The sequence below is a fragment of the Varroa destructor genome, unplaced genomic scaffold (assembly GCF_002443255.2).
Source record: "Varroa destructor unplaced genomic scaffold, Vdes_3.0 BEIS01000002.1, whole genome shotgun sequence".
Taxonomy (NCBI): Eukaryota; Metazoa; Arthropoda; class Arachnida; order Mesostigmata; family Varroidae; genus Varroa; species Varroa destructor.
This window is the reverse complement of record NW_019211455.1, coordinates 48252656-48270700: the sequence shown is the minus strand read 5'-3', so window position 1 is coordinate 48270700 and position 18045 is coordinate 48252656. Positions and strand designations below refer to the sequence as shown.

At 40.9% G+C, this 18045-nt stretch overlaps 1 protein-coding gene across 4 annotated transcripts; it reads left to right on the top strand.

Moving 5' to 3' along the window:
* The first annotated feature begins 5485 nt into the window (after nucleotides 1–5485).
* On the top strand, nucleotides 5486–8748 carry LOC111244574 (uncharacterized). Of its 4 annotated transcripts, none has more exons than XM_022791814.2 (7): nucleotides 5486–5564; nucleotides 5955–5997; nucleotides 6254–6454; nucleotides 6615–6740; nucleotides 7110–7211; nucleotides 7448–7636; nucleotides 8048–8746. In XM_022791814.2, the coding sequence occupies exons 2-7, from the start codon at nucleotides 5955–5957 to the stop codon at nucleotides 8587–8589; spliced, it is 1203 nt and encodes a 400-aa protein (XP_022647549.1). In that variant the 5' UTR covers nucleotides 5486–5564; the 3' UTR covers nucleotides 8590–8746. The 4 variants fall into 4 exon arrangements, with proteins under 4 accessions (XP_022647549.1, XP_086835065.1, XP_022647550.1 ...); XM_022791815.2 differs by having other exon boundaries at nucleotides 5517–5599; XM_022791813.2 differs by having other exon boundaries at nucleotides 5538–5628; nucleotides 8048–8748.
* Nucleotides 8749–18045: the final 9297 nt, after the last annotated feature.

Sequence of the window (18045 nt, the reverse complement as noted above, 5' to 3'; positions counted from 1 at the left end):
GTAAATATCAACATCTGCATTAAAGTCCGTTAACTTCTTAGCACATTTAAACTTCTGATCAAGCTTTTCTCATTTCAAACGATTTAAAAAATTAATTGTGAAATCCGAAAATTAGTTGAGAAAATTCGTGGTTATTCAAGATATTATACTGCGTAAAATCTCTAAAGATTCCTATTTAGGAGCTCTCCTTGAGCCACATATGGTTACGAGTGTCCAGCTTTGCCCGGTACGAGGGTTTCAGACTTTAGCTAAATGTTGGCGTGCTCCAAGTGGTGCTCTGATTCCTATCAAAAGAGTGGACAACACGCCTTGCCAGGATGCGCCATGTTTGTCAACAATCGCCTTCACATCCTATAGAATTACTTGATGAACATCGAGGATTACAATTAATTGAAAATAGATAAGATCAGCTAAAGAACAATAAAAGTTCAAGTAAAATAGGTTGGTAAAATCGATTGATGCCACTAATATTAACAATAACAATACAATATTCATTCAGTGATGACAACAACAAGTTAAATCAAACTTAGCCATGTTAACCTAAGAACTATTTAAAGTTGCTGATAGCGCATACGCTAGTAACAGTGGGACGTCGTCCGTTGTTGAGTTTCTAGCTTAAGTGCAGTAAGTTCAGCGTAAGTGCAGTTACTGCGCTTACGAACGCAGTAGTTATACTGCCTTAAATTGTCGAAAAAAAAGTCCTAGCAATTTCCAACGAGATGTCAATAGATTGAAGATTTATTGAGTAAATACAAAACCAATTATATATACAAAAATAGGTCGTTTTTCATTGTTGCCCATCGTCATTTCTAGTTAGGTTAGGAGTGTTGGGTTAGGATTCGCTGCCGTCACTAGTGGTTCGTTCAGGGCTATAAAATATATTGTCGCAAGGTGAAATGCTCGGCTAAGTATAAAAACAAATCGCTGATCTGATACGATATCAACAAAAAATTGTTAATTTTCGTTCTCTAATATGCTGTATAAGTAAAGCGATAGTATACCAAATGAAAATAGATGAAAAAAAAAAAAAAAAATACATGTTTGTACCGGGACAACGTCAAGCAGCTCAATAAACATAACGAAATTTACGTCAAATTGAAAACTATAAAAGATCATAGGTAAGCCGCAGGTTTTCTGGATCACTGTTCGCCTGTGAAAATTTTCCCCTGTCGCCTGTATTTGTTGTTAGATAAAAACTATCCGGACGGCTACGGTGAAGCCAACGTTTTTTTGTACAACTGATAGAGCAAATTGTGAACACTTATTATTTCAATTTTATTATCGCTAAATAATAAATATAATATTAATATATAAATAATCATTGAATCACTCATGTATTCTGGCTAGTAATATGGGAGTGGTTTTCAGAAGGTCGCGATAGGCTAGGAGTAATTTGTTCGAATTGAATACTCGTTAGATGGGCTGCGTTTCGCATTGCAAGCCAACAATTTCCATTTTAGCTATTATATAATCAGGCGTGTGTAATATATGTCGGTGTCGGACCCGATGAACCAATGAGTCTGGCCAATTTAAAAATCATAAAGCTCTTCCGTATGCTTGGTATCGTGTACGCTTGAAGCCTTGCCATTCCTTATATTGCCTGTCACACAATTTTTTTGCATAGAGATTGCAACTTTTCATCTCCGATTCAGAGTTACCACAGAAACAACAAATTCCCAAATCCTCATTTTCACCGATAAATCAATGTAATTTAATGGGGTAGTTGTGATTGGCATGAAGATAGCACTGTGCGATCAATGTCTTCCAAAACTCTGCGTGTTACGGGAAAATGACCAGATAATAAATACGACTTAATAATTAATGATTTAGTTATGACTTATTTTTTCAATTAGTTTTTGCAAGCAACTTACGCGTTCAACGCCATGATGACTAATTATTCAGTGACTTAAAAATGTCTACATGAACAAAAACTGTATATGTCCTTAATCGTGTTTTTACCACAGCTTCATTCACACGGTAGATGGGCCTTTTTTTCGTCCAGACGATCGCCGAAGCGAACATTTTCGTAGGCACGCTTTTTGATACTCTAGAACGTCTTGTCAATATACGCTCCTATATATTAAGGGAGCTAAAATATAAAAGCGATTATTATATGAATATATCGCTGGCTTTGTAATAAAAATAGAATTGGATATACGACCTTTCAGCTAAATAATGCGGTCCTGCTCAACTCGGCTGATACCAACGTCACTACTTCTAGTATCGCGTAGGTGAATATAAGGGGAATGATTTAAAAAAAAAGTAACCGATCATCTAAGCCAGAGGGGGGTAGCTATTTCGGAATTATATTTTTGACGCAGCTCACAGTAATTGATCAGTCGATTATTGCAGAATAAATACAATTGTTAGAACAATTCTCGGAGACTCGATTTTGTTTTTTTACGTATCGCCGTACCAATGTATTTACACATTAATGACTCTATCAATTCATTCATTCATTCAGGGTAGATTATCTCCGCGAACGCCGATAGTACATATAACCAAGGTGATCCCTTAGCTTCTTGCGACGCCTTCAGCAGCTCCTTAGCCTCTAATGAGAACTTCAAACGAACTCCTAACTTCGTCGATTGCTCCAGTGGTCAAGCAGGTACAGAGGTACGGTCATTCTTACTATCTATCTAATATCAGTTAAATACACAAATCGTACGGCCAGAGTGAGGGCAAATATTGGCTGGCAAGCCTTATGAAAAGAACTCCTTGTACTTAAGGTATTCCTACGTCTGCGTATAGAGACTAATGAGCATAACTCGATGTTGCTTTCAGCCAAATTAGAACGATGATCATTCATCGCTATGATTTGGCTGAGGCTCTTGCAGTCGATAATCCCGGCCTTGCCATCCTTTAGCAGGACCATGATTTTTTGTTTGATGCGCACGCTATGTCAAATATCGCGCATACCTGTTAGAGGAAACAACTCTTCTTTCTTTTCTGCCCTGATTGGTCATCGGATTGCCCAATAATTACGCCTACTGAGCTCCTTTCTCTTGTAATCGATTTTTATTCGATCTCTCTTGTACAAAGGATTAAATACACGGCGATGTCTAGTATGCGCATTTAAGCACCTTGGAGTATATAAATATTTATAAAATACGAATAACATCTATATAAACGAAGGTAGTGTTATATGTGATTTACTAGTAACTGCTGTATAGTCTGATTGTGCTTGTTAGTATAGCCATTTTTGTTTGTTTAATAAGTAACAGCAACTTGACGGAAAGCCGGCCTGCACTAATGGCTCGGAATTTTTCCATTACACCCGTAAACACTCTTAATTTAACTGACGTTTTTTCTCTAGCTCCCGTGTTCCCCTCCGATTCTGGCTCCGCTCCGGTTGTACGACACCGGCCACTTTGGAAGCCCAGGCCGTTCCTGTAAACGACAACAGAAGATGTTATTCCAATTGGTACCCTTACGAAGTAGATATTACTCAACACATGAGGCATCGTTTGTTGCGTCGGACCAAAGAGAAGCAGTTTAAGTGGCCCATTGTTTGGCTAGATCCTCCAGGGACGATTCCATCGACAGAAACATATAAGTTTACAAGCCTGGAAAAGTCCCTTCAATGTGGACGTTACAATAAGTGACAAACGACCGCAGTGTGCTCGATAAACACGAGGCAGAAAACAAATTACCCCTATGTGGGAAATCTTGCGGGGTGTATCTCTTAAGTGAGAGTCTAAGAAAGCGCCAAGCACAGAATCTGATGCTCGTTCATCACACAGAGTTATCTGCCTTTTTAGCCATTTCTCAACTCGTCAAAATGAATGTTGTTTCGCAGTATACAAATGTTCTAAAACTAATTATATTGTGTATTTTCTATATATATACAATTATAAGAAATTATATGCCAAGGACTACCAGACCATCGCGTCCGATACCGCATCCTTTCAGACAGTTAAGCTCCAACTCGGCCTGCCCAGTATAAATCGTCGAATGTTATTAAGTGATTGTTTCAAAGATGGCTGGCAACAATCGATACGAACTTCTCAAAACGTTCAGAACTGAAGAAGCACGACAGATATTGAAACAAAGATAAATTTCTTCTTTTACGTCCGGAACTAATTTTACTGGGTTGCTCCCATACGCATCATAGTTTCAACGTATAGGATTCAAACTCTGACTACGACGTATTCTGAATAATAGCAGCGACGTACGTTACTAACACCGCTATCAGGACAACGATGTTGATATTCAATTATTACTGACGAACGTCCGGCATTGGTAACGACCCTTCAACTCAAATATGGATTTTTTATATTAAATCTTTATTGCAAAGGGTTGTAGGTTCAGACTCGCACACGGCCGTGACTGCGTCGAAACCAAGAGGGACCAGTGTAAAGACACCGGCAGATCTCAGAATCATCACAATATCAGAACGACGCAGCGACGTACGCCGCACGTCGATTTTAGTAATTCCCATTAAAGCTGAAGTGTAAAATACCGACATCGTATTTCTAGACAGTCACTTCAGAATTGAATAAGTTGTATTTCTTTTAGTTATTCTGCAATAGTAGACTAACTTGTCACAGTGAACTAGGCCAAAAATAGAGTTTAGAAATATTTTAGCGTCCTAGGCTTGGATTTTTTCTATGATTCCCTTACAGTGTGATCGTAGAAACAGCGGTTACGATTATTAATTAGAAACTATATTAAAATCAAGCCAATTTGTCATAGCAACATTAGTTGGCTGACAGGGCTCACGTAATAACATTCACTATCACTTGTACATTTTAGTTTTTTAATGTATAAGAGGATATAACAGTAGGAAGATGTTTCCGAGTACGTATAAAGCGCGTTTACGAAAATATCTATCTTATCCGCGTAATTAGCTCGCGTACGTGAAGGTATGCGTACTTAAAATGCAAGTATTTATAAGAGAGAGATGCGGTCTTTTTAGGGACAAGCTTAGTTGGGTCGAGACTGTCTGCCTCGGTGGACGGATATCAGTAATTAAAAACGGGCTCGAAACAGCAATACGATCTGTCTTTTGATGACGCAGAGGGAAAAGCTCCAGTGGGCGGACAACGAAAAAGCAAAATGCGCACACAGAATACAGTAAGACGTTAAGCCTGCCGGATGACGGCTTAAAGAAATGCAAGGCCCTGACACTTCTGAACGGTACAACAGCAGGGCAGAAAGAGTGAAAGCTTTGGGATTAGAATCAGATGAACGCGTGAAATGGTTATGCAGAGTCGTGGACTCAAGCTCCGATACCTACATATGCTATACACGCGTGATTAAATAATTGATTGAAAAAATTGCAATATGAAATATGTCAGCTCATTGGAGCAGCTTCCGTGTTTGAAACAATTCTTTCCAACCCATTTCGACTTTATGAAGGCTACCTCCATTGAACAGACTAGCGAAAAGCCGCAACAAATAAATACATAACTTTTTAATTACAATTTATTTACAATAGTGTGCTTTAATTTAGCGTATCAATTATTACAGTAAAAGCCGTTCTGTACCGGATAAGTAGTTTTAATCGTTCGTGTCGAACAATAACGAAGTTGACTACAGGCACTAGGGTGTCGCGTCCATAAGTGAGCAATGTTTTCTATTACGATTTTGAGAAGTTGTAAGTTCGACGTGGAATTCGCAGTATATGTATGTACATATATATATATATATATATATATATATATATATATATATATATATATATATATAGCCGTTCAGCTGCCTGAAGATACCGTAATCAAACATACGAACGCTGAATTTTTACCCGTCCTTATCCGGTACGCTATCATTGTTTTACCTATACAGCGGACAAGGATTGGGCAGTGCCGTGTCACATCAAAGATTTATTCTGTCCTGGTTAAGTGTCTCGTCCTGTGATGATATGTTTTCGTCCTAGACGAACTACTATTGATGCGCAGAAGGTCCTAATGGTGAATTCTAATTCTGCGAATACTTTTTCGGCCCAATTACAGATGATGTCGAGCAGCAATAAAAACGAGACCATTTATTTTTCAGGTACATATATAAGTTTTTGGTTTCCCATAGATCCCATACTAGCTCTATTTCAAACCCACTAGTTTTACGTCGTGGGTTATCATTCGCTTATCCGAATCCTCGATGTGCGTCAATTACATTATATAAGCGTGCTAACGGACTGCTACTGACGTATGCCCGGTCAGCTACTTTGAAGCACGTGAACGTATATCAAGTAGTTCTCGTTTAGCAACTGAATGAATATTATCAGTATTTATGCCATTCATCTATCTCGCAGTAAGTGAAGCTCCGGATAACTGTCAAAGCATTCAAAGCCATATCGAGGGTACGGAGGATCAGCTAGAAACGGGCGAAAATATTGTGAGCTCTACCGAACATCATTATGGTGACGATCGTTGCCGAAGTCCGGATTTAAAAACGCCTTGCGACATGCAGTGCACCGTTACCAGCTCCGTACCTCCTACAGTGGAAACGCAAGGTGCGTATTGAGAAAACACCTTAATTTCGTTCTCTGAACAATATTTTCACTATTAAAATTAAGGCTGTAATGTAATTGTGATGAAAATAGTTGATCACATTGGGTAAATCATGGTACACCCGATATATGCTCATAACGGGGGTACCTTATGACGTTACAGAGAGCGGCATGTTACAAGAACCAATTAGGGACAATGAGAGCACGTTCACTGTTGAAGCGGGCGGTGATTTACCTTTAGCGCAAGCGAAAGCTCATGGCGTAATTGCCGACATCGCAAATGAGCCCAGTATGTCTTTTCCTTTTCACGTGATGTTTCCCATATTTAAAAAAAAAAAAAAATACGTTCCGTGTAGTCAATTTCCGAGTAAATTATACTCTGGTGCCTATCGTTCAGTAAAAAAATATGTAGAGGCTGAACTCGATGATCAGTCAAACAACTACAGGGATTTATATTTTTATATTAAGCAGCAGCAGCATCAGAAAAAAATATTAGTTTCTTTATTATAATAGCTTCTTTAAACCTTGAAAATTTGAAAATAAATACAATTAATTTTTTTTTAACTTAAAATATCTGTAAACCGCAAACATAAGGAGAAGACTGAAGGTTAGAGAATAATTGATTCCTGTGTATGTACTGTCCCGCATGGAAATACAGATACAGACCTCCCGACAGTTGTGTCTGGTACAAGTACCGCAGACGGCATAAACGGAGACTTTATAAACCCACCAATTTTGACGGCGGAGGCCAAGAGCGAAGGTAAGTGTTTCCTGAATCTAGAGGGCGTTCAAAAGATAATCACATACAAATACAATAGATCGGATTGATGCTTCATGTGCTGTTGCTTGAGGCATAATAGATACAGATCGGTACAGGGCTATCCGTCTTTGTCTGTCTTGAAAGAAACCACTGAGCAAAGCGATTACATTTGAACAAGCCGGCATAATCCTCCATTGTTTTCTTAATTCCCTTGGATTCTATTGTGACAAACGCAGTGGGTGGAACGTTGGCATTTGAGTTGTATGATGAATCGAACGTTGACACTGTGACTACTGTAGAAGATAGCGAGAATATGGATGAACGCCCTGGACATGAATCTGGTGACACCGGAGCGACAAGGCTTCGAGAGTTACAGCCTCACGTAGACACTGATCTTAACCTGAACACAGCCAGACATTCAAACGGTAAGGTTTACTATTTGGAACGTAATGAACAACGAGAAAGTAACGAAGTAAGCGTTGTCGAATTGTTCAAATTCAAATTTGGCGGGGTGATTCGTCAGTTACTATATATTTGAGTAACCTATGTTCAGAATCTTTTTTAGATAATCGGCGATGTTGAACGCATCGTATCGGAAGTACACGGCCACGTAACAGAACGATTATTTATTCAATCTAATTGTCGTAGTTTTTCTACGTTTGTTCCTTCACTTCACTTCACTTCAAACCTGTAATTACGTGAACTTTCGAGATGCGTTTATACTGAGGTGACGCGTGCATGCAACGCGCACTACAATCACCGATCACACTGATTTTCTTTTATCTAAAGAAGCAATTTTGAAACTTATATTCAATGTAACGTGGATTTTGCGTCAGACGATGATGTGGATGACTGGAGCGTGGTTGCTCAGGCTGGCTCGGACGATGAAAGTGTTGTCGAAGGCGTTGCTGTAGTTGATGATCGTGGATTAGGGGACGTCAGTGCACGTAATGACTGTGGCCCTGCCATAGGCGAAGAGGCAGAAGCTGAGCATATCGTCCTGACGACACATACGGACCGTGGGAGTCCTCTCTTTTTCGAAACAGCGCTCAAAGATTCCGAAGATACGCACGTAAAAGCTAGTGAAAGCTGCTTGCAGGTTGACAATAGCTCTAGTTTATCCAACGAAGGTTCTCGGCCCGTTCCGTCTACGGTGTCAAATCCGTTAAACCGAGATGCCCTTATTTCTCGAGCTCCAAATCAGCAAGTAGACTCTAGCCAAGCGGAAAAAACTGCAGAGAATAACGAAGACCTGTACGGGCCTCGAGTGTGGGAGGTTCACGCTGCATTTCTGATGGCCGTATTAGCAATCATTTGGATTGTCGTCGGCGAGTTCGTGAACAGATTCACTGCCTGGATGAATTACGCTGAGCTATGAGCAATATCTTCGTGATCCGTTTTTGTTATAATTGATTGGTAATATTGGAATCGTATCTGTTCCATAATACCATTGAATCTACTCCTACTATGCAGAGATTCTTGGAATGCTGCCACTACGCCCTTCAATAAATCGTGTTATTTGAAAGTGACTGGTTCCTATTGGAAGATCTGTATTTGCGCGTGTTCGAAATCGCAGGGGATCACACAATTGTAATTAAGATTGTGGTGACGATACCTTTAGTAGCTGGCATATTTATTATTAGCTAGTACTGATGCATATATGCCCTTGCGTAGCCACATCAGTACAGAAATCATTTAATTGCCATTTCACATAACACAGTTCAACATGCGACTGTATAATTTAAACATGTTAAAACAAATGAAAAGCAAATTGTCTCATGAACTCTATGTTAGTTCCCCATTGGTTTTGCATTCGATGCTTGAACGCCGTCTAGGAATTCCCGCTTCATTGTGTGTCATAGCCTAAAGAATATCGATCCAGTAGCTCTGTCTGGGTAACTCGGAGCAGGAGGAGGTGTACAGTTCCATCCGTGAGCCAGTATTGACTGATTCGGCCATAAAATTGGAGAGTCGAGATTAGGAGCTATTTCGTACTTGCTAAACCAAAAAGAGGACAGTCTGTTCAAAAATGGTCAGATGTCGGTATATAGGTCGTTGTTGGCCTTTTAGCGGTACTCCTTACGAAAGCGAGTTAGAAAAAAAGTTTCCTCGGTTTTCTTTGCGTTTTGCTTTCCTGTTTTCGGATACCACTGGCAACAGTGTTGTAAGAAAAAACAATTTCTTTCAGAGGCGTTCTGAATAGTTGGGACTTCTTCGACTTCTTGGGAGGAGACGTGAATAAAAAGCGTCAAACTATTATTCTATTTACCGGATGATCAATTAACTCGGCTCTTGCTCTAATGGATTTTACTATTTTAGGGAAGCTAGGGCGTTGCTGGGTCTGGGGTTCATTAAACCTTGAGCCCGAAGGCGTTCCAAACCTAATCCAGAAGCGTTCTTTAGCGTATCGGTCCCTCGTTCCATATAGATAAATAAATATATAATAATATAAATAGCAGATTCCTTGAGCGCACGGCGTGTAGTAGTGGTATTAGGGAGACGAGAACAAACAACGGAGGGACAAGTGTTCCCCCCTATGCGAAGTGGTGTATGATGGTCTGGCTGCTCAGTAGACAACAACTCATTTGAGTTTGCCTTGCTTTAAGATCGAGAGCGTTTTACAGAAACATTGGCGGCTGCTAAAGCGGTTGTAACGTCAAAAACTTGAAACTTAGGGATCTACGCCTACATAGTGCACACTCGAGGTGGTAGTCGATTATCGGCAAAGAGGGAGTGACACAAATATACCAAAAGATTATTGGCCTGACCTTTGTGAATTGGGTATGAACCAAACAGGTAAGTAGACACATAAGGGACAGGGATCGGTAGAGGTGAACGGGGGAAAAAGATAGATGCCGAAGGGGAACAATTCATCGTAACACTTTCACGCCCCTCACCTAGCTCCTTTTGTTTTCAAACCTATGTGCTAGCTTGCGTGTCAGGAGAAATGCATTCGTGGTCGGCTGACATATCGGTTTCTCTCTCTCTTTCTCTCACTCACTGTGTCGGCCGTGCTTGAAGATCTACCGTGGCCTCAGTTATAGAGCAGTAAGTAACGGTAAACAATTAATAGCAGTAGTGACAAGGGGTAGTTAGCGAATCTCTTCTAGGCGGCACCAAAAAGGATCCAACAGGCAACGGTTGCTGCCTAACAAACCGTGTCAGCCTGAACAAAGCCTCCATCTACAAGACACCTGGAAGGAGAAGGGCACTTAGAAAATTGAATGGCTAAAAACCTTTCTGCCCAGTATCCCGCTGCCCTCCAGCTAGTAACTACAGCTGAGTTAATTTTTCATTCGTGAGAGCTTTATTAAGAGTCTTAATGGCAAGTGGATGCGAATGCATAGTAACATCGTGAACACTTGCTGTTCTCTAATTTTACGTAAATATGTACACATGCCTGCATAATTATTACGTGAAGACAAGTGGACAATTAACCGAGCAACGCCGTTATCTAAGTGGATCCGCAGATCCAGTGACTGTTACCGATAAATAGGTTGGCGTCGTAGGGGGTGCATTTATTTCCATTATAAAAATGAACAGTTATCTATTCTCCATAGATACTCAAGGCAATATGGTAGAGTTAGGTAATAGCACGCCCAGAAGTTCGAAATTGTCTTGCTTTCATCCCACCGGAAAAAGCGGCGGTGAAGAAAATCCGGATTGGCCCTGCATAGAAAGTTTCACTCATGACTCAGTTGTGTAGCCCTTCAGCCTTAATATCTTTGCTACTCACTGTGCTGCGAAGCAATGACCCGCACACGAAAACAGGGATATTGTATGAATACGCTATGGGTATGTGGTTTATTCATGCATCGGGTCTGGGGGCGCAAGGAACTAGATCGGAGTTTCTGTTGTAGGTAGCCAGCAATCGACGGCAAAAGCTTGTGCAGGAATAGCAAAAGAGCTAGGTGAATTTAAGAGGTAATACACACCCACAATGTGTTCTCTAATATATGCAGTCGTTCAGCAGCGATCCTGCGGTATTGGCTGCGAGAGAACAACTGACCACAAGCAATTCGGTGCAGATCGTGGATATACTACAATTTACCCTCAACGTTAACAGGATCGCTTAAGGGGACGCTCGTTTATTTATGCAGTTGATTACAGAAGAAAATTTTAAGCAAGTGGGACTAATTGAGATGTACGAAGGTTGCTAGCTATTCTATGATCCAATGCAAGAGTACATTCACTGTACCTCAGTTCTAAACGTATAATGTATTTTCGTAGTCTTCACCTTTTTTCACGAGCAGATACTTTTAGGCAATTCTTAATAGCAATAGTTTATGGATGCGCACGTTCTTCATCTAGCAGCCAGCGTCTCGGAAGGTCATGCACGCGCATGGCGTGCATCACTCCCACACGAAGGTTTGTCATCTGCAACGCACGGGTCGATATAACTATGTATTAAGGGTTCAGCTAACATAATCACAGTAATGCGGCGCGGTAACGGAAAGGCCAGCACTGAAACTCTAACAGATTGTACAGGATTCTCAAATAAGTACGTGGGATCGGCCGGGCTCGCAAATAAATTTCTATACGTACGATAATAAATCTTCTTACAAGGTACATCGTTGAGAATAGTAGAATTATTTGGATGGAAGTACCATCAGGTATTGTCAATCAGCTCGTGGAATCTATTCAGAACGCTTCGATGAGCAAGTTCATAGGCTTTGAAATTAGCCCGTTTAGAAAGCTTGTCAGTGTGCACATGTTTCCTCGGTCGCTATCGCATCAAGTGTACACACGCACATATACGTACAGATACAAAACCGGATAATAACAGATATACACATACGATGCAAGTAAACTTTAACCGGAACAGATAATTAGAAATTACTCAAGCTAGTGCTAGGGTCTGATGTGCGATTTTCTGATGGCTCACTGTAACCGTCCGTATGATTCACAACGGTCCTGTTCCTGAATTCAACGAGGCCTGCGTATGCATTGGCTACTGACAGTGTGTCGACGAGGATATAACACATTGTTAAGGTTGCGATACAATCTAATTTGAAGTCCTTTTCATCTGCCAGTATTATTATAAGCGGCAAGAAATTTTGCAAGGCACCATTAGTTGACGAATCTGCCTTTATCTAATATCTATGCTACGGCCATAGCTATGATCAGCATGAGCTGTGACGGAAAATCTTCATACAAAATGCCTACGGGATTTAGTTCACTGTGGTCACAATGCGATGATCATCATCAGAAGCTCTTTTGACGTACCAAATGCTAAAGACCTTAAGGGCAAATGGCGCTCTTACAGAGTAGCCTATATTTTAAGAATTACAGAAAACGAGACCTATTGATGCAGCCAGCAATTGCATTCGTTCCTTAGTCTTAAAAAAATGTATGTCACATTATTCTTCTTCATGTATTGCAGCATATACAGGCCCAGCAATTTCTGTTAGTACAAACTCCTGTAGTTTAGCGTTCGGCGTCATGGAGTGCAATGATAAAATACGAGCTTGATATTGTTATTAAAATGAGCTTAAAAAGGATTTCCATAAACGCAATTAAACCTTAGATTCAGCTCAAGTAACATAAAAAAAATGGCGAGTTGATGTGCTCATAGAACACGTCTGTTGAATTAGGTTTTCATTAGCGATGTACAGGATAACCTAAGACCTATTGGAAAAACCTTTGTCATAACATCACGCCAAAGCAACAGCATGCACAGGCGTGAAGAGCATTACTTATCGTCGATATTTCATCAAATATGTAACAATTGACGTCGCCATTTGTGTGGAAGGGTCATCTCTGAGTTCGAATCTCACGTGAGTCTGTTCTCCAGTCAGAAACTGTTTTCCAGTTACTACTACTACTACTATCGATTGCTTGCTGTCGATTTAAGTGTCAGTCTATAATTTATAGCGTTCTACGGTAATCTCCCCCTATTGTTGTAAGTTTCATTCAGCGAGGTGCTAAATAATGACATCAGCAACCGTAACTTAGAACGACCCATATAGAATCAAAATGGTCCCGAGCTTCATAATTCAATACGTTCTAGTTCATTTGGTACTCTGTGGTACAATAATACAGTATATACTATACAACGATAGTATATATATGTATATATTTGTTGGCTAGCTGAGTGTATATATAACGAAACAATTGGACAGGTAACGAAGCTTCTACATAAACCTAAGAACCACATACATAGAATCCATTTAGGCGTTGGCAACGGAGATCAGACCTAGACAAACAACGCTATTTGAAGAGGATAGTAGCAATCGATAAGTGATGCATTCCGTCAACTAAGATCGTGTGACATTCGGCAAGACCTACAATAGGTCCTGGTTGCTTCCCTATTCCGATATTGCTTTCACTAGTGCAGAAAATAAAATCAATAATTTAATTTTATCATTATTGTTAGATGATGGAAACTTTCTATGTGCTGTATACACAATTTTCTGTGAAAAACATTTTTTCTCCGTCTCAGTCAATCGGGTCAGAAGAATTGTCACACTTTTCTAAGCGTATGTATCAGCCACTCCAGCTTGTGTTATGGTATTACTTTTTGTGCAGCCCTGATTTTTTCAGTTCCGACACGAGCATTTTGAATTGGACACGTACATGCTTAGCATACATAAAGATCATAAGCACGGGCAGCAAAGTATATGTGCTGTATATACTAGTGAGGCAGATACTAGCAATGACATTTATATTAAGTAGATTGTCATTAGTATTACTTAAATAAGCGGACTAAGTGATCAAGAACTTTATACTAAGCCGAACTGGGCCGTAGAAGCCGCCCACATGTCCTTTATTTAGTCTGTTTTTTCCCCGCATTGCATTTCACTTCATCTACTACAGGGGTATAGAGAGTGTAGGCTACTTCGGCACTGCAGACCAAGGGAGCAAAGGAGCGACCTTTTCGGGACCACTAAGCGTCAGGAAAGCAGGAAAAACAAGGCTTATAAAAAGCGTAAGGAAGTAGAAAATGTGCGAGAAGAGTAATGAATGAGAAGCAACCCAACTTGCCTTCTTTCTTCTGAAGAATCGGGAAAGAATGCTTGAAAACAGTTTCAGGACTCAGGAGGGGCAACAAAAAAGATAGCGGTTAAGGGGTATGATCGTGCGTTATACAATCGGAGCACAGTTTCACTTGCCCACGAACGAATAAGTAGATCCTACACCCGGGTCCCAATCAATGGACTATAGAGGCAAATAGTTTCGGTTGTATTGGTAGTACGCAAATGCGTTAACTTCTATCGTAAAACAATTTGGAACTCCTCGCATAATATTATTATCATTATCATCAGCATCAGGTGTACAGAAAAAGAAAAACCTTTAAAAGTTAATCGCTCTTTGTTTACACGAAACGTTGACCAAATTTAGCGAACCGGACTATGGACGAAGTAAAGTAACCAACTCATAAACTAGTGCTAACGCTGGCACCACGATAGGGTCGTCTGGCAACAGTGAAAACGACGGGTACTGCCTACAGCGGAGAAGTTTTAGGTTTGATTTGTCGCACTTGTACAGCAGCAGGTGTAACGTACCGATCGAAGTCCGTCAAGTGCCTAACTGTACTATTTAGGAACGACAGGTAAGTTTCTAAACTTTTTTGGCTCTCCTTGTCTCCGCACAGCCAATATCACCGACTCGTAAGGTACCGCCTACCTGCGTAGAGAGGCTATTCAGAACAGTCTTGGGCCCGAGTAAGGACAGGGTCAAGGCTTTTTGAAAAAGGCTATATAGAGAAGAAGCCGGCAAAGTCGCTTTACCGGTTTCAGTTTTCTCTAGTTTTAGCAAGGTTGAGCTTCTCGAGGAAATGCGCTGAACGTTTGCCCCTTTTTTTCTAAAGTATTATATAATAATACTGTGAGTATACATGAGTGCTTGCTATTGACTTGATTTAGCTCGCAGGGTGCCTATCTACTTGCGGCCATGGTTGATATATGAAGCTCGTACTATGGCGATTTTTTCTCACCTGAAGTCTAAAGGAGTTTAGACTAGATGGAAATTAGTGGACGAGTTTGCCTCTACGATACGGGGTTCGCACAATATCAGAGTATGTGGAAACAAACCTAATATATTCGCCGGCGCAGAAGATCAGACCACGAAAGCTATAGGTAGCTTATGCGTTTAATTTATGAGCTTCTTTGAAGCGCTCCTTGGTAACTCAGGCCATCCTCTATGAAAGCAGAATACATTCGCTGTCATTTTGTTATATTAAATTTCAAATTATTACCTAGAGCTACCTTCTTTGAGTACAAGAATGAGAACATTTTCGCGGGTAATCAGCAACCGAACAATCTATCCGATTAGCATCATGTTCATTGTTTTTATTCTAACATAATGCAGAGCATCTGGCGTGAACTCTAACACTGATTGTATGGTGGGCACCGATACCTACATGTCTTCATTGTACATACACCAAATAATTGCCAGGTAACAACTACTAATTAAGGAGAGAATATCACTACAGCTGTCAAAGCACTTGTCGACAACGGGAGTTCGTATCATCATTGAAAGCTTGAAATCTCATTCAGCCCCTTTTATATGCAATCATAACCCCGACACTCGCTCAACGAAGAACGCAGGTTGGCTTGGTGTTCCCGCCTGCAAAGGGTCTCCCATAGCCCTTTTCCGCTTATTCTTCATCAACCTCTTTTATGAGTTCTTTCTCGTTATCATTCTCTTGAACGTAGGAGTATATAGAAAGAACAGATGATGATTAATGAATGTACTGATTTTGCTGACGCACAAGTTTGCTCGCTGCGTGTTGGCACACCAACGCCAGCGCTCTCCGAGGCATTCCGCGCTTGCATAGGAATATGCGGCAGAAGCGACAATGGTGAATGATGGTCTGCCAGAATCTATCTCTGACCGTGTATGTGCAGCACATACGTTGGCTAGCGTGGCGTGTTTTGTTGAAAACTGGTGGGGAAACGGCTGAGTTTCTGTGGGTATGGGGCTTCGGTCGGCATTCGACGCGATCTCGTCCCCAGGAGCTCAAACGAAGCGGAAGCTACGGCCTTGTATGGGGACATAATATCTGTATGATCATTACTGATTACTTTGGACCTCAGACGGCAAACGGGGCAGGAGGCCGAATAGAAGTGAACCCGTCGGACTATCAGGCCGATGCTATAAAAACGACTACAGTCAGCAATCACAATGAACTCTCCATCACAGCAGGCACAACTCTACACAGTTATGTGCCATCGTGGAAAGTCGACCTATTCACATTTGCTGTTTCTCCTACCAGCCCTGCCTACTTTTTGTTCCACCAAACAAACGGAGCCAATGGGCACGTTGTCCCGAATGCTAGAAAGGATGCCCCCTTAACGCCAGTATTACACTGTGTTAGAACGCCCTCCATTGCCGGGTTGGTACTCCTGACTTTCAATTGCTTCTTCGTGTGAGAAGACAATAGAATGCGTCGTTGCCTTTCAGGATCCTGCAGGGCCTTTTTAATTTTCTGCAGTATTGATTGTTCGCTATTAAATAGCTTCGAGCTTTATGTACGGAATAGTCGCTAAACATAACACCACCAGACTGCTGGCACAGTGTCTACTCCTAATATTCAAGATAAGTAAATCTTACATGTATCCTTTTTGGTTCGTAGGAGATAGACATGTCGCCATTGAATCCTTATCAAAACGTTTCTTTTATTAACGACATCGTGAATCGTGGTGGACCCCTGCATAGAAATATTAAATCCTATTTTGTATTTCATGGGATTCGACTGCGCTACAGCCCTATCCATTGGATCACGCTTGTTCTTGCTTGTTGTTGCGGACCTTTTTTAAATAACGATATTGAAATGTTTTGGGTTTCCATATCCAGTTCTTATATTAGGTATTACTTCTCACGGCAGACCCCTTTCAGTACGAAACAAAGCGTTTCTACGTTTGGCTTCAAAGTTAGGCCGCCACGTATCCTCAAGTTTAATGAACAGACACGTTCAAGTACTACTACAACTGATTTCGGGAACAGTCACGAAAATAGAAACAACGCGGCTTATTGCTCAATTAATGGCCCAGCTATGCTATTCCATATGTCCGTCTTTCTGTCCCATATACTATTACAGAGTCGAGGGCCTGAAGTGCAGGACAAAAGCTGGATTAGCAGACCTATCGGCACTGACTGCGCCAAAGAGGGATACGGCGAATCACTTGGGTTCGCACTGAAGCCGATCAGGTGAAACAGCCACGTACGTCGTACGGTATTAATGTCCTCTATAAAATGCCATCGATTGCGGCGAGTCTCCAATTGGTAATGCGTTGCCTAGTTTTTGTGTGTTCCTGTTCAAGCTAACATAAGGTCTTGAGCAGAAGGAACATTGTGCAGTGGTAACGTATTTGCCTGTTAAACTTAACTAAACCAGACACGTAAGACGATCTGGGTTTTTAACCGCTTCGTTTGGTGGTACCGTACGTAAAATTCGCAATATAGAGGGCGGATTGAGCTATTTTTTGACGCATGGCGGTTGGATAGCTACCGACAGCTATGCATTGTAAAATGATTTGGTCTGTGGGTGGGCACCACTTAAGACTGACGAGCATAAGATTTCATTATAACACATTAGAATTAGTTATTACACACCAGGATAACGCCACAAGAGTTATGGGCATATCGATTTTGTGCTAGCATACAAGGATGTATATGCATAGAACGACAATAAATTATGAGTCTCTACAAGAGGGTACTGTGGCAGAATGCAGTTGCAGAATCAATCTATGACAGAAAAATCTAGGCAACAAACTAGGGGTTAATACGACAGAGCCGAACAGATTTCAGGTCTAACCCAGATAGTTCCGCGGAAGCAATACATTAGGCAGGCACTCGGATTTCTGGAGTTTTTTTTTTCTATCCCGTGTAT

Coding starts and splice junctions, on each gene's coding strand:
- LOC111244574 (XM_022791813.2), top strand. CDS start 5,572: ATGTTTTCTATTACGATTTTGAGAAGTTGTAAGTTCGACGTGGAATTC. Junction 5,998..6,253: donor CGAGACCATTTATTTTTCAG/GTACATATATAA, acceptor TCTATCTCGCAG/TAAGTGAAGCTCCGGATAAC. Junction 6,741..7,109: donor CGACATCGCAAATGAGCCCA/GTATGTCTTTTC, acceptor ATGGAAATACAG/ATACAGACCTCCCGACAGTT.